The 17,461-nt window shown below is 42.1% G+C and overlaps 1 protein-coding gene across 3 annotated transcripts in view; it reads left to right on the forward strand.

Moving 5' to 3' along the window:
- Positions 1 to 17,461, forward strand: part of UNC5B (unc-5 netrin receptor B) — a 457,404-nt gene that overhangs the window by 347,899 nt on the left and 92,044 nt on the right. For all 3 annotated transcript variants that reach the window (XM_030203413.1, XM_030203415.1, XM_030203414.1), the window contains exon 3: positions 12,205 to 12,348. In XM_030203413.1, the coding sequence (XP_030059273.1) occupies positions 12,205 to 12,348 (144 nt within the window). The remainder of the gene's footprint in view (positions 1 to 12,204; positions 12,349 to 17,461) is intronic.

Raw genomic sequence — 17,461 nt, forward strand, 5'->3', positions numbered from 1 at the left:
TTTTGCTGAGGACGTCATCGCAAAACATCCCAATGGAGGGGCGGGGAAACCCGTATTATCGAAACAAGATGGACGTCCATCTTTTGTTTCGATAATACGGTTGGGGATGCCCAAATCTTGACAATTAGGTCGTCCTTAGCGATAGTCGTCTCTAGACTTGGTCGTTTCTGATTTTCGGCGATAATGGAAACCAAGGACGCCCATCTCAGAAATGACCAAATCCAAGCCCTTTGGTCGTGGGAGGAGCCAGCATTTGTAGTGCACTGGTCCCCCTGACATGCCAGGACACCAACCGGGCACCCTAGGGGACACTGCAGTGGACTTCAGAAATTGATCCCAGGTACATATCTCCCTTACCATGGGGCTTATTCCTGCACAAACACATTCTAGAGTCTAGCATCTTAAATCCTCCACCCCCCCCCCCCCCCAGTTTCAATACCCCCCCACCCCCATACATTTATCTTTCTCTTTGTGCTTCAAATTTTCAAAACTTTATTAAGCCACACCTTAGCATTCTGCCTGCATCTCATTTTTTCTCTCTTTGACTGTTCACAGCTCTGAACTGTTATTTTAGATGAAGGAGATCCAAACCTTTAATAACAAATTATAATTTCACAAAATAACCTGCACAAGTTTTCTTCAAGTTGAATTTGAAAATCATGATCTTGGCTCACTGAAGTAAGCTCTGCCCACCATTGAGAGGTTTTTGTGTTAGTCAGTTTGATTGGATCACAGTTTTAAATTGCAAAAATAACCACAACCTTTTTTAAAATAATGGGGAAAAAATCTCATGTATGGTATTTATTTTGAAATGCTGAGCTGAAAGCTCCCATGGCTGGACTGGAAAGCTCTCCAAGTTCATAGGAAAATAAATATTTTATTTATTTATTTATTCCAAACTTCCTGTACTGGTTTAACTGTCAAGCAGGGCAGAGGGGGTTACATGCTAATAAAAGAAAAGTAAAAGAACTACATTAAAAAAATAGCAAAGGAACACATTTACACAAGAGTAATCATAAGCAACTAGGACAAACCTTCTGAGACAGTGGTGTCAGACCGAGCTGGAACAGTGCAATGAATTAAGTGACATAAGCCTGTTCAAATAACCAAGCTTTCAATAATGATTTAGACTTTCCTAACAAAAGTTCACTTCGTAAATATAAAGGCATAGAATTCCATAACTATGGGTGTTCTCCATTTGAGTTTGGCAAGGTCCTGGCAGAACCATACGATGATCATTAATGGATCTCAAAACCCGAACTGGAGATTAAGAAACAGTCAGTGTTGACAAATATGGTGTTGTGCCTTGATGGAAAGCCCAAAATGCAAGTAAGAGAACTTAAACCAAATACGATATTCAATTGGTAAACAATGGTAACTCTTCAATACAAGTGTAATATGATCTGTTTTACGCAGATGACATAGGAGTCGAATAGCACTGCCTGAGCTTTGAGACAGGTCACAGACTGCTGGAGATTGTTCCCAGGCTGCCATTCCTCACTATATCAAATGCATAAGGTGGGCTGGCAGTGGGCTGGAACTTTCAGTATCATGAATGTTGGGCAGCAGATGTTGATGTGTTGAAAGGCTTCCTGGAATCCTCCAGCCATTGCTTTACTGGGCATTGGTATTGGGGTGGTGGGGGAGGGATGAGAATTGTGGGTATTGTGAATCAAAAGAGCTTTTCCTTAGTCTCTGTCTGCAAAGTAAAGCAGTCACTTTGATTCCCTGTGGAGGAGAGAGAGGGCTGAGAGCATGAGAATGGCCGCCAAACAGCTGTCAGATCCCTCTTCCTGGTTTCTCACAAGGCAGCTGTCTTTCCTTCCCTGTGTGTGTGTGTGGGGGGGGGGGGGGGTGAGTGGGAAGGGAGCATTTTCTTCCTTTCTTGACAGGTTAAGCAGTTGTGTCTGGCACTGCATGTTGTTCTCCCTTGGGGAAGCTACCTATTAAATGCTACAGGAAGAGTCAATTATTCCATTAGGATTAGATATGATCTGAATATGTAATGAATACAGAGTGACAGGAGTGACAGGATGCTTGATGCATTGCTGATGGATAGTCTGTCTTGATTTGTCCTACACTTGTAAGCTCTGGTAGGGATGACAATTGATATTAAATAAGCTGGGAACCAGAGTGCAGCAGTTTATATAGGAGAACTTTTAAGGTATTTCATTGAAATATATTTCTACAAGTTTGATTCCATACTTCCCTCATTCAGCCATGAGTGAGTAATAGTCAACAAAGGATAAATGTGACATCAGTACTATATATATCAAATAGCACTTTACCTTCCCCAGCTCCTCCCTCCCCAATTTCTCTTACTTGAGCTGTCTCAAGTATCCCTATGACTCCTACAGTGCAGAATATCATTGCACAAGCAGTAGCCACCAGAAGGTAAGCAAAAGGTCAGACAAATTCTTTTATTGAAAAGTCAGGCTTCGGCCTATTGTATTGAAAAGCAAGCAACTGCTCTCCTGACAGAGATCAAGGGACCTATCATTCCACAGCTTTGAAGCAAAACATGCTATCCTTAATAATCTGTAAAACAACCAGCAGGAAGTAAGAGTGGATAATAGAAGCAAGGAAGAGGATATAGACATTATTATTATTATTATTTATTACATTTGTATCCCACGCTTTCCCACTAAAAGCAGGCTCAATTCGGCTTACATAGTAATGGGAAGAGCAATATAACAATATAATATAACAAATATAGTAAAATTTCTTTGAGTGTCTCTGACAAAAAGGGGAGATCTACACCTGGGCATGGAAGGGAAATTCCTCAGCCCCCCCCCCCCCCCCCCCCCCCAGAGAACATAAGAACATAAGAACATAAGAGTAGCCATACTGGGTCAGACCAATGGTCCATCTGTTTATTCTTTCCCAAAATACTAGAGCTAGGGGGCATGCAATGAAGCTACAAAGTAGTAAATTTAAAATGAATCAGAGAATGTTTTTCTTCACTCAACATGTAATTAAACTCTGGAATTTGTTGCCAGAGAATGTGGTAAAGGTGGTTAGCCTAGACATAGAGAGGGGACTGGTAACAGGTACAAGGGAGAGAGTATAGGAAGGAAGAGTGGGACTGGATAACAGGTGCAAGAAAGAGGATCCAGAAAGCGAGAGTGGGACTGGCTAACAGATGCAAGAAAAAGGATACAGAAAGGCATTGTTAACTTGCACTGATTGCTGCGTTAAACACCTAATACAAAAATTTGGACTAGAGGGTGTGGAGTTGGAGGGGACTACACCTTGCAGTTAACATATACCGTATTTTTCGGACTATAAGACGCACTTTTTTCCCCCAAAATTTGGGAGGAAAATGGGGGGTGCATCTTATAGTCCGAAGGTAGCGAGTTTTGGATCGCCCTCCCCTACTTACGTGACGCGATGTTCCCTGGTGGTCTAGTGACGTCGGGGCAGGAAAGAGCCCCCTCTTTCCTGCCCAGCGCGCTGCTCTCCGTGCTCCTGACTGCTTCCTGACGGTCTCGGCGAGATTCAAAATGGCCGCCGAGACCGTCAGGAAGCAGTCAGGAGCACGGAGAGCAGCGCGCTGGGCAGGAAAGAGGGGGCTCTTTCCTGCCCTGACGTCACTAGACCACCAGGGAACATCGCGTCACGTAAGTAGGGGAGGGCGATCCAAAACTCGGACAAGACGCACCGGAGCACCTAGGTTTTAGAGGAGGGAAAAAGGAAAAATATTTTTTTTCCCTATTTCCCTCCTCTAAAACCTAGGTGCGTCTTATGGTCCGGTGCGTCTTATAGTCCGAAAAATACGGTAAGTCATTACCAAAGTCCTTCTGTTAACATGTGGTAAAAATCTGTGACTTCCACCAGTGGCGTAGCTATGTGGAGCCTGGGGGGACCTGGGCCCCCGTATATTTGGCTCTGGACCCCCCTGCCGACGACCCACTCGACCCCCTTTCCCGCTGTCGCCGTCGCCTGCCTTTGCTGGCAGGGGACCCCAACCACCGTCAGCCGAGGTCCTCTTCTTCTCGCAAAAGGCTTCCTTCTATTTCTGACGTACAACGTGCAGGACGTCAGAAACAGAAGGAAGCCTTTTGCGAGAAGAAGAGGACCTCGGCGACGGCGGATTGGTGGCAGGAGGGGGGACGAGAGAGTCGGCGGCGGGGGGGGGCAAAGTCAGCAATGGTAGGGGGGGGGTCAGCGGTGGCGGGGGGGGGGGGGGGGCTAAAATGTGCACCCTCACCTCGGGTTCTGGACGCCCCTCCCGCCGAACTCTGACTATGCCCCTGACTTCCACTAGTGGCATGGCTGCTTTTTCCTTAAGTTTAGAAAACACTCCCAACAGTTAGGTTGGAGTTTTTTCAGCTACTGCAAGTTAACTTTTGTGAGTTAACCTGCATTAACTGCAGACCTTTAATGCTGCTTTGTAAATAGGCCCTTTAGAACATTACCAAGCACCAGTTCCATGATATAATTTTTGAAAATACGGTTAGCTTTGCTTGGGTATTTTCGTGTTCAGAGGGACTGACAGGGCCATAAACCCCTAGATTCTATATAGGTTGCCCAAATTTGGCAACCTATATAGAATCCATAGGAATAAATGGGTGTCTCTAGCGTTTAGCACATGCTTATTTTTTAGTGTGCGCTAAAAACGCTAGTGCACCCGTATAAAAGACCCACTGTATGAATTAGCGGCATTAAGATTGACTTTTTTTGCTGATCTCTTTGTAGTATGATTTCTGTACTGGATAGTTAATCTAGTTCATTTAATTGTGGTTGGCTTCCCCAACCTATGGTGGTCTATGGTGCGTGTTTTCAACACACACAGGTCATTTTTTTCAGCACGCCTGGAAAAAAGGCTTTTTTTTTTTGTGTGGCCGAAAATGGACGTGCGGCAAGATTAAAACCAGCGCACGTCCATTTTTAGCCTGAGACCTTACCACCACCCATTGACTTAGCGATAAGGTCTCACTTGCTAACCGGGTGGTAAGCGACCAGCATGCGTAAACTGCCAATTACCGCCAGATAAGCACCACATGGTAGAAAATAGAAAATATTTTCTACCGTGTTGTTTAGACGTGTGTCAAAAATGGAATTATTGCTCGGGGCATGCGGTAGCTGGGCAGTAGTTCCAATTCCTACGCGTGTAGGCACCTATCCTGCTTATTTTCGAAAGAGAAGGCCGGCCATTTTCCGACACAAATCGGGAGATGGCCGGCCATCTCTCAAGTCCGGCAAAATCGGCATAATCGAAAGCCGATTTTGGCCGGCCTCAACTGCAGTCCGTCGTAGAGCCGGCCAAACTTCAAGGGGGCGTGTCGGCAGGGTACAGAAGGCGGGACGGGGGCGTGCTTAAGAGATGGACGGCTTCGCCCGATAATGGAAAAAAGAAAGCTGGCCAAGACGAACATTTGGCCGACTTTACTTGGTCCCTTTTTGTTCAGAGGGAATGGGGGATCACCTCCCCTTACTCCCCCAGTGGTCACCAACCCCCTCCCACCCAAAAAATAAAAATAAAAAACATTTTTTTGCCAGCCTCAAATGTCATACCCAGCTCCATGACAGCAGTATGCAGGTCCCTGGAGCAGGTTTTAGTGGGTGCAGTGCACTTCAGGCAAGTGGACCCAGCCCCCCCCCCCCTACCTGTTACACTTGTGGTGGTAAATGGGAGCCCTTCAACCCCCCCCCAAAACCCACTGTACCCACATGTAGGTGCCCCCCTTCATCCCTAAGGGCTATGGAAGTGGTGTACAGTTGTGGGGAGTGGGTTTTGGGGGGGATTTGGGGGGCTCAGCACACAAGGTAAGGGAGGCATGCACTTGGGAGCAATTTGTGAAGTCCACTGCAGTGCCCCCTAGGGTGCCCGATTGGTGTCCTGGCATGTCGGGGACCAGTGCACTACAAATGCTGGCCCCTCCCATGACCAAATGCCTTGGATTTGGCCGGGTTTGAGATGGCCGGCATCGGTTTCCATTATCGGCGAAAACCGATGCCGGCCATCTCTGACATTTGGCCAGCCACAACTGTATTATCGAAACGAAAGATGGCCGGCCATCTTTTTCGATAATACAGTTCGGGACTGCTCTTTGCAGCGCCGTTCGATTATGCCCCTCCATGTGCCTTAGTAAAACGCCCCTAAGTGAGCACCTCCTTTTAGGTGCCTGATCCCATGCAGTGAGTGCTTAATTCTACAAGGGCATCTGGGTGCCCAGATTTCACCGTAGAATATTATCATGATCCAGCATCAGTACACCTTCCATTTAGGTGCCCACAGTTACACCAGCCATAGACCTGATTTATGGTTTATTTAAGGTTTTATGTACCGCCCTTCCTGTGTGCATCACAGGGCGGTTTACAATAACACATAAAAATTAAATGAACGCCAATTTAAAAATAGGAAAGATTCATTCATGCAACCAAAGTATTAAAAAGAAGAACAAACAAACAATTAAATGTAAACAAACAAATAAATGTTTAATAAATACTTTCCAGGTCAATGAATCTGTTCATTGCTGTTACATCTCTGAACACTTTCTGAAATAGAAATGTCTTCAGGACGATGGGAAACTTTGGATATGATAATACCAAATGAACATTGAAAGGAAGGGCATTCTGTAGTGATAGGGCAGTGCAGTAAAATGCACCGCCTGTAGCTGATTCTAACCATAGTGATTTTGGGGGAGGGAATCTGCAGATGGTGGTCATTAAGGGAACAAAGAGTCCTAGGAGGAGCATAAGGTATGGAAAGGGCAGTGAGGTATGAGGGGGTAGGTACCATGATGAAAAGCTTTGAATATGCGAACAAAAATCTTGAATTGTACACGGTATTATTATTATTATTATTATTACATTTGTATCCCACATTATCCCACCTTTTTGCAGGCTCAATGTGGCTTACATTTCATCGTGGATATTGGAAATAGAAAAGAATGTAAATTTGGATTTACAGCAAGTTTTGGGTACAAGATGGTGAAATACATAATATTGGGAATAGAAAAGAGTATACATTGTTTTAGCAGAAGTTTTGGTTACATGATGGTGAAATACATGATAGTGTTAGAGTCAAAGGCATTAGGTACAAGAAGGTATGGGAGCAAAAGACATAAAGAACATTCCTGGATATCTAGAAGAAGGTGGAGTTCTTTATGATATATTTTGTCGAAGAGGTAAGTCTTCAGGAATTTGCGGAAAGTGGTCACTTCGTAGACCGATTTCAGGTTACGTGGCAGTGAGTTCCAGAGCTGTGTACATGTGTAGGAAAAGGTTGATGCATGCATCAATCTGTATTTCAAACCTTTGCATTTAGGAGGATGAAGATTGAGGAATGTGCGGGAGGATTTTTTTGCATTTCTGGGTGGTAGTTCTATTAGATCCGACATGTATGCTGGGGCGTCACCATGGTAGAGGATAGAAGGCCAATGATATCCTTGGAAATACTTTAAAAACAAATAGGAGGAAATATTTCAACACTCAATGAATAGTTAAGCTCTGGAACTTATTGCCAGAGGATATGGTAACAGCAGTTAGTGTATCTGGGTTTAAAAAAAGGTTTGGACAAGTTCCTGGAGGAAAAGTCCATAGTCTACTGTTGAGATAGATGTGGGGAAACCACTGCTTGCCCTGGAATTGGTAGCATGGAATGTTTCTACTATTTGGGTTTCTGCCAGGTACTTGTGACCTGGATTGGCCACTGTTGGAAACAGGATGCTGGCTAGATGGACCATTGGTCTGACTCAGTATGGCTATTTTTATGTTCTTATGATATTGGATGAAAAGGATAATTATATGTTCAGACCACTTCGTTTGGGTAAGGGCTCAAAATAGTCATGTTGTGTACTGTTTAAATTCTACACAAGGAAGAAGATGGCAGTCCTGAGTAGATGGTTTTACAATAATCCAGACGGGAAGTTATAAACATATAATGAAAAGTCTGTTGGGAGGAGATATTGAGCAAAGGCTGAACAACACAAAATTGATGAAGAAAGTAAAAAAGATGTCTTGATCAGATTTGCAATTTTTTCCTTAAAGAGGAGTTCTTAATTATTATCCTAAGATATTTGAAGGATTCGACCAGGTTAACCTGCTGGCTAGTGATCATAGATGCCAAAGAAGGGGCATGGGGTTTAGCTGTGATCCAAGTAGCAACTGTTTTGGCTGGATTAAGGATAAGATCATTTTCCTGCAACCAAAATGAGAATACTTTCAGGGCTGAGTTAAGTTGGTTAAAATCTGAATGGAGAAAATCATTGCAGAAAACAATCAGAATAATACCTGCATAGTAGAATTTATGGAGACCCAGATCTTCAGTAGTACTAGCAAAAGGACTAAGAAAAGGATGGAATAGTAAAGGAGCCAATGCCGAGTCTTGGGGAACTCCAAAAGTAATTGGGTAGCTCTTAGAAACAGAATCAGTCAGAAAAACAGATAAAAGGTACAAGCTGTTAAGAAGGAAGAAAGACAGGAGAGTACATTCCCTGCAATGCCCATTTGTGATAATCGTAAAAGAAGCAACCTATGATCCACCGTATCAAATGCTACTGTGAGATCTAAGGAAACAAGTACTGAAATATCACTTTAAAATTGTAAAGTGCATATCACTAACTAAGGGTGTCTTTTACTAAGGCACGCTCATGTTTTCAGCGCGCGCTAAAATTGTGGGCACACTAAACATTAGAGACACCCATAGGAATGCATTGGCATCTCTAACATTTAGCGCGTCAACAATTTTAGCACGTGCCAGAAATGTGAGTGTGCCTTAGTAAAAGACCCTCTCAGGTAGCAAGAATGTTTTCACAACTATGACCAACAAAGAACCCTGACTGGCAGGGATGTAGTAAGTTATGATTATCTGCAAAAGCTACAAATTGCTGAAAAATAGCTCTTAAGTGAGTTTTAAAATGTAACACAAATTTGAGATTGATTGATGATAACTAAAAGAAGTGAGATGTCTAGAGGTAGCTTTTTAAGGACTGGACGTACAATTTCAGGTTTCCAAGCAGATGGTACCTCACCAGTTTCCAGGCTGTTATTAACTATGATCAATGCAGGTGCAGGAAGGCATGGTGGGAAAGAGAAAGTCATTTTGATGGGACTGGATCCAGGAGACACGTAATTGTGCGAGTAGCTGCCATAGTTTTTGTAAAAATTGTTAAGCTGGGGATGGTGAAAGAATCCTATTGCTGGATAAAGATAGGAACAGTAGTAGAGTCTAATGGAGTTGGCCTTTTGGAAATATTAGGAGAATCATCATGGTCTACCTGCAGAACGTTTGTTTAAGAAACAAAGCTACTGTGAATAAAAGATATCATTGTGCTAATTCTTTGACGTTAGATTGGTTTACCTTTGCAATTTAGAGACCAGGGGCCCTGTTTACTAACGTGTGTTAACATTTTTAGCACACGCTAAAAATGAGCACACCTACAGCGCGGCATAGTAAACAGGGCCCCAGGTGTGGTGAGCTGTCTTAGAACAGAAAAAAGTTATTTGGGTTTGTTGGATGAAGTCTGAATCAACGAGGACTAGTGCCTCTTTTTGGCATTTTTCAGCTTGCTGTGATAAAAGTTGTAACAGTGCTTATAATAAGCAGAAGTCAATGATGTTCTTTTCTTTCTCCAGTCTTTGGCACCTAAATGCTGCAAGGATGTGTGTAACTTACTGTGAGGGGTCTTTTTCTAAGATGTGCTTCAGTTTGTTGTGCGCATTAAACGTTAGAGACGCCAATGTATTCCTATGGGCATCTCTAACCTTTAGCGCATGCCTATTTTTAGTGTGTGATAAAAGCCATAGTAAAAGACCCCCTGTATTCTGTAATGTGGACATGTTAGTGGCAGCCCCGCCCACATCCCTCCCATGTAATTGCCTCCCCTTGCTTTTACCCATCATGCCACTTACACGCTGCACTCTTACAGAATGCAGTTAATTTGCTGCCACTTATGCACATAAATTCCAGCTTTCTGTACATTTAGGTGTAACTATATGCACCCTATTATAAAATTGCCTTTATACCCCTTTATTCCATAATCTCCACACAATTTCACGCTTACCTCTCGATTCTCGTCACAAAAAATTGTGTGTGTAAATTTAGGTGTGCATGCAATTTAATTGAATAATGAGCTAATTAGTGTCGATAATTGGCTTTTTAGCAAGCAATTATTGGCACTGATTAGATTTAATTTGAAATGTGCATAAAGTTAGGCGCAGGATCCCACCTAAAAAAAAAATGGTATGGAAATGGGAAGGTCATGGGCTGAACAAGGGCATTCCTAGCATTTACACACATTGTTATAAAATACGGGGGATATGCACCCAATTTGTGCACGTGCGTTTGCACCGCGTTTCAGTTGGTGCAAATGGCTGTGCCTGAAGTTATGTGTGATTCCTTGGTGTAAGCGCTGTTCTATAAACCAGACCTAACATTAAGTGTGGTTTTAAAAACAGTGCTTTTTTCAGTGTCATATGTAGAATTCACTCCTTAATGCGCGCAGGTTATAGAATACGTGTAGTTGCGTGCAAAACTTAATTGACAAATTAGCTGCTAATTATCAATTATTGGTCATAATTGGTGCTAATTGGTGCTAATTGGCACTAATTCGCAGTTACGTGTGTAACTGCTTTTAGTCGGTATTCTCTAACCTTAGCGTGCAAATTCTGTAGTGCGTAACTGCAAGGGGGTGTGGATATGGGAGGAGCATGGGTGGGTCAGAAGCGTGCCCAGCACTTATGCACCAAGATTCGAGAATACTAACAGGCGCACAACTGTAATATTTAGGCACTGACATTTAGACTTGTCACTGACGACAAGAGATTTGCGTTCTGTGAAACTTGCTTGTACTGGGAGGACAGCCTTTTCTAATGCTGGTCCACAGGTTTGGAACATTTTACTTGGCACTTTAAGGTTGTGTAACAACAGAATGATGCAGTTCTCTAAATTGTTGAAGACACACCTCTTTGTGAAGTGTGGGGATGATTTTGTAGTTTTTTTCTTTGATAGATGTAATAAGAATTTTTAAGCCGCTTAGTTGTAGGCGGCATAGAAAATTTTAAATAAATAAATGTTGGTGCATAAATGTTGTCTTAGGCTACCATTTTGCTGTTTGTTTGCTATCCCTGACCAATCCACTAAATCATGACATCATTGTTACTAGTTGTCTGAAGTGGTTATTTGATATTTGTCATTTGAATGGTTCCCCTGAAGAAGCCATCTGCGAAACATGGTCCACGTAGGAGACCGGAACCTGTCTATGCAAATCTTGTCTCTGTAAATTCTTTTGTTTTTTTATGTTTTCAGGCGACCTTTTTTCTTTCTTTTTTGGTTTTTGATTTTGTTTCAGCATTTTCTATATTAAGAGCTCCTTTTACAAAGCTGTGCTAGTAATTTTGATATGGCAAATGAGAAAAAGCCCATTCAATTCCTATTTTGAAGTATTTGGGTTTTTTTAATTGGTTTTTCAATTAAATAAAAAAAATTGTGCAATAAATACAAATATAGGGATGTAACACAATGGCACTTTTTAGTGTCTCTGCCATCTCAAATATGTATGAGCACAACTTTAAAAAATAAACATATTTTGAGATTTTTAAAAAATGTATATACATTTCTTAGTGTAGATTTTTTTTTTTTTTGCAGTATTCCATAATGGCAATTATTTATGTAATTGGCAAAACATAATTCATGCGTAGGGGGTCTTTTACTAAGCCGTGGTAGTAGTTTTAGCTCGCAGTAGAAATCATCTGGTGGTAAACACCGAGACAAGAATTTTATTCCTATGGGTGTCTCGACATTTACCACTAACTGATTTTTACCGTGAGCAAAAAATGCTACCATGGCTTAGTAAAAGACCTCCTTCGTGCACAGCATCCCGCTCCATAGTGTGTTAAGTAAGTGTTTTAATGTGCACAAAATCATTTTTTTTCCAATGTGCATGCAACTAAATCATGATTTGGCCATATTGTAATATCTTTTCAACAAATACGATGCTTTGGAAATGACAATATTATGTGATCTTTTTGCAGAAATAGCATAACTAAACGGTCTCAAACTCTGGCAGAACTAAAATTGTGTGTTTTAAGTGCAATTCATTATCACTAATGTACAGTAAACATGACATTAGTTACAATATGCTCCAATCATATTATTGCGTATGCACACACACACATTGTCTGTTCAAGGCAGAGCTTTGTATGCAGAGATGAAAGTTATTTCCCACACTCCCTCACATCTCTGTCTCCTTTTCACAGGCTTGTTGGTGCGTGAAGTGCAAATTGAAGTGTCCCGGCAGCAGGTGGAGGAGTTGTTTGGTTTGGAGGATTATTGGTGCCAGTGTGTGGCCTGGAGTTCGGTGGGAACCACGAAAAGCAGGCGGGCCTACATCCGGATAGCGTGTAAGTGTGGGCTGCTCCCCAGTGGTATGCAGCAGTCAGAGACTATAAAACAACTCTGCTCTGCTGCAGTAGAGCTGGAATTATAAAGTCTTCTAGATTGCCAGCCCTTTTCCAGCTCAGTGCAAGATCAGTTTAATCAGACTTGTCTCAGTCAGGTTCTGTAACTGCTGTGCTATGCAAGAATGGGGTGAAAAGGACTGGGGTTCTCAAACCAGCCAGATCCACCCGAACACAAGAGGGTAAAGAACCTACCAGTAATGAGATCAGAACTCCTGCATTTTGATTTCTTTTAATATTGAGAGGCACAATTGTTGGATAAATAAACTTCCTTGTAAGATTTAACATTGTTTTTTTTTTACATTTCTTACATGCATTTCTAACAAGTGAGATTCGAATTTCTATTTGACTCTGACTTATTAGGCAAACAACATAAAGGGACATTTAGGGGGTATTTTACTTAGTTGCGCTGGCGTTTTTAGCGCGCATTAAAAATAGCTGCCTGCTGAATGCTAAAGACGCCCATAGGAATACATTGGCATCTTTAACGTTTAGCACGCATCTATTTTTAGCGCGCGCTAAAAACACCAGCGCACCTTAGTAAAAGACCCCCCTTAACTATTTAGTGGAGATTCCAACAGTTAAAGAAGTGAAAGGGGAAATGGTGAGATCAAGGATATTCTCAACAGTTTACCAAAGGAGCTTCATCTGGAAAATGATGAGAAGAAATTTAAGAAAGTGTTAAAAACCTGGCTGTTTACCTCCTGATCTAAAAAGAGGAACAGAACGTTACCGGGTGTTGGTTAAGCTGTGGGGGAGGTTTTTATCATCTTTTTGTTTTTGAGTCAATGATTTTTTGGGGGCGGGGGTTGTTTGTCATTTTTGCTTTTATGAGTGTTTTTATGGAAATTGCTTAGATCAATTATTGATTTGAATTGTGTAACGGTATATAAGAATTTAATTAATAAACAAACTAATAGGGGGGAAGTTATCAACATGGGTTACTGTTTAAGATGGGTTATTTTTCTGTTAACCCAGGTTGTTAGTAAATAGGTCTCATTGTATAAAAAGAGACCCGTACTGAAATAGCACACTAGTGGTAAAATGATCTGTCTTAATGGTAGTCCATGTTGATAACTTCCCCCCTTAGTTTGCACTAATGGTGTTAGTGCATAAGGACCATAAGAATAAAATAAGTCCTTTGGTAGATAACACGTGCACTAACCATTAGTAAATGACTCCCTTAACATTTCTAGTGTGTTTCAGACTTAGTTACTTATTGTTGGATAAATCTCCCGACTTCTTAAGTGATCGCTTGTCTTGACATGAGGTTCCTCTGTTTTCGTACTGTTGGTGTAATTGTTAATTAAGAAAGATTTTCTAAATTGTTAGTTCTGCTTGTGACTGTTACACTTTCAATCACAGGGAGGGCTTTAAACTGAAAGTTGTTTTTTTTTTTTTAAGCCTACTTTCCAAAGGGAAAGAAGGCTTATGAGATCCAGGAATGGTGGGAAGGGAGTGCATGTGTATTTCCTCCTAATAACATGTTCAGTATCTTAACCACATCAAACATTTTTAGAACACACCAGGAGGAACATGAGAACTCTGAAGGGGTGTTTTTTTCCCCCCAGATCGATGCATATCCATGTGCTCTGGACACATGCTTATGTCTCAGAAAGTAGGTCTTTTTAGAAACACAGAAATATAGAAAAATGAGGGCAGGTAAAGACCATATGGCCTATCCAGTCTGCCTATCCATGCCATCTTCTATCCCTTCCTCTCCCTTAGAGATCCTATTTACCTGTCTTGAATTCAGGTAGAACTTTTTGTTGTGATCCCAGTGTGCAGAAACCCAAATTCTCTGTGACTAAAAGCAAGCAAAAGTAAGAGATTTCTCTCCCTACTGGTGTTGCTGTTCTGTCTGTAGCAGGACCTGATTTAGGCAGAGGCAACTGCCTAGGGCACCAAATTTTGAAAGCCCCAAATAGGTGAGCTGCCATGCTCGGTGCTCTCTGGGTTTAGTGAGCACTGTGCTGTAACAACATGGTGTGAATGAAGGCAGGGGAACCCTAAGAGAATATATTTTCTCTTAACTTTAGGCAGGTTTGCAATATATTTTCATGTGGCTGCCTATTGCATTCTGGACTTTGTGATGCACATGCTCAACTTCATGGCCTGTGGTGAAAACAGGTCTCAGATTGTGGCACAGAAGTCTTGCGAGGCCACTGCTTGAAGTCTTGGTAGCCATTTTCAAGAAGCGCCGGCACATGCAGGAAAGAGTGGGGTTCTTTCCTGCCCCAAAGAGGTTCCTAGACCACCAGGGCTGTAAGATAGGCCCGGGGAGGGGGGTTGATATGCTGCACATGGATGGGAGGGAGAGGAGAGGAAGACATGCTGCTCATGGAGAGAAGGGGACAAGCTGCTTATGGACAGAAGGGAGAAAAAGGGGCAAGCTGCACATGTATGGGAAGGAGAGAAGGGGACAAGCTGCACCAGGATGAAAGGGAAGGGAGAGGAGAGGAGAGGAGAGGGGGGGCATGCTGTACATGGAGGGGAGGGGAGGGAAGGGAAGGGAAAGGAAAAGGGAAGGAGGAAGGGATAAGGGAGAAATGCAGCAAATGGATAGAAGGGGATAAAGAGGAGAGGGGGATATGTTGCTCATGGATGGGAGGGAAAGGAAAGGGGGGCATGCTGCTCATGGATGTTTGCTTTTTTTGGAAATGTACATATTTTCTAATTTTGTATTTAGCAGAGTATGGAGGAAAAATGCATTTCTGTTATTTCTACCAGTATTTTCACTGCTTATAGAATCTGGCTTTCTTTGGAGGGGGGGCAGGGGGCCATTTTATTTTTTGTGTTCTCTGTTTTGCCTCCACAAATATGTTAAGCCTACCGAAATGGAACTGTGGTAGCAGTTGTTCTGTACTGCTTTCCTGGTTCAGCAGGTCGAATCTTTCCTACTGATCTCAAACAGGATTACCAGCTGATTCCATGTCATCAGGGACAGCAGATTGAATCACTCCTGATTTTATTGCATTTATGGCCTAAGGTCATGTGAATCAAGTGTAGATGTATTTTTTTTCCTTCTTGCTTGCACTAGCAAACTTGTGACACCTCCTAGAACCTGAAATTCAATAGGTATTATGCACTATCTTTAGCGCCATCTGGTGACCAAGATTAACATGTAGAATTTTTGTGCTGTCCACTGTTCTAGGAAGCTGTGTACTAAAATGTAAAGCGCGTTGATGATTTCTCTATTATGGATAACGACAAGCAGCTTTAATTATTGAAAAACAAGGCCTCTCTAGAGGAACAAATTACTGTGACAGAGACGTTTAAATATTTAACAGGCATCAATGCTATGTTTCAGCAAAGCTGCTAAGTTACCCTGTTCCAGTAAGAAGACCGAATGGCCCATCCTGGTTTTGAACTTAAATGCCAAAAAAGTATGGTATTCTTAGACCCCGATTCCACCCACTGAAATGAATGTTACACGTCTTATAATATATTAGAATGGAATTGTCAGAAATCCAGGAATAACCTAAAATCTCCCTCGTTGATCAGGAGAATTTGGCAGTTCTGCTTCACTACAAAATGGCAAAACCAAACAAAACTCCCAGACATTCTGATATGAAGTTGGAAGGCAGGTGGCTTGGAGAAAATATATTTTTGCTGAGAGGGTGGCTAGTTATCTGGACTATCCCACCAGCAGCAGTGATGGTAGTTAAAACCATGATGGAGTTTAAGCATCCTGGGAACAGAGAGAGAGTAGAGAAATAAAGAGATGCTGCGAATTAATTTTAGATATGGAAGTGCATAATATACCTATCTACCCAGGCCGGAAGGGTACGATGAGAGATTGGACTTCCCCGGGAAGGCGGAGGATTGAATTGGATCAAGTTCATGCAGTCGGGGCATTATTCCAATACACGATTAAGATAAGTGATTGGTCCTACTTTATAACATTACCCGTTTTGAAGTTTTATGATTGATTGGGCACACATACATGAACAAAAAAACTATTTAAAAGTAATTAAAAATACAGGAATGTGTTGCACCAATCTAACAGCACTTGAATTGGGAAAATATATAAAATAAAATTAGGAACAACTCGATGAATGAGGTGCTGTACCACAAAAAACCACAGTGATTATCTGTGAGTTATTATGGTGGGAATATCTGAGGGTGCTCCTTAATATGTGGGTATAAAATTGAAAACTAAAATATCCACTAAATTGAGTTCTTGGTGGTAAATTTGTATCCTGGTTTGCAAAAGGAGGTAACAAAAAGGCAGCGGTCATTTACTTTAAAATTTCCTCCCTCTCCCAGAGGCCCTACCACAGTGCTCCTTGTAGCAGTTCACTTCCTAGGGCCAGCAGGAAGAAGGGCATGCTCTAGGGCAGCTTCTTCTGCGCTGCAGGGTCAATCTCGTGATAGAGGCCATCTCAACCTTGTGATTCATACTGCCCAAGTGACAGAGGAAAATGATTCACTATTAAGATGCTTATTTTAGAAGTGCCATTTGGGGTTTAGATGTGCATAAATGTCTTAATCCCAATTTCACAAAGTCAGGATATACATACATAAACTCCCGGATTCCATATGTGACATACAAATTTGGGTGTCGGTAATTGGGTGCCGATCTAAGATGTGTGCCCAACTAAACTGGTTAAGGAACCAATTAGTTCCAATAATTGGGTGATGATTAGCACCAATTTGGATTTGGGCACACATCTGTCTAGGTACTATTCTATAACAATGTGCGCTCAAATCCCACATCGAGCAACCCAGCAGGGGTTGGTGTGGCCATGGGAGGTGCATAGGTGGGTCAGGGGCGTTCCTAAAATTTCCACAATGTGTTTTAGAATACTGGAGCTAGGAGTGGCCTAGTGGTTAGAGCACTGGTCTTGCAATCCAGGGGTGGCCGGTTCAAATCCCATTGCTGCTCCTTGTGATCTTGAGCAAGTCACTTAACCCTCCATTGCCTTAGGTACAAACTTAGATTGTGAGCCTTTCTGGGACAGAGAAATATCCCGAGTACCTGAATGTAACTCACCTTGAGCTACTACTGAAAAAGGTGTGAGCAAAATCTAAATAAATAAATAGATCTATCCAC

The sequence above is a fragment of the Microcaecilia unicolor genome, chromosome 5 (assembly GCF_901765095.1).
Source record: "Microcaecilia unicolor chromosome 5, aMicUni1.1, whole genome shotgun sequence".
Classification (NCBI taxonomy): Eukaryota; Metazoa; Chordata; class Amphibia; order Gymnophiona; family Siphonopidae; genus Microcaecilia; species Microcaecilia unicolor.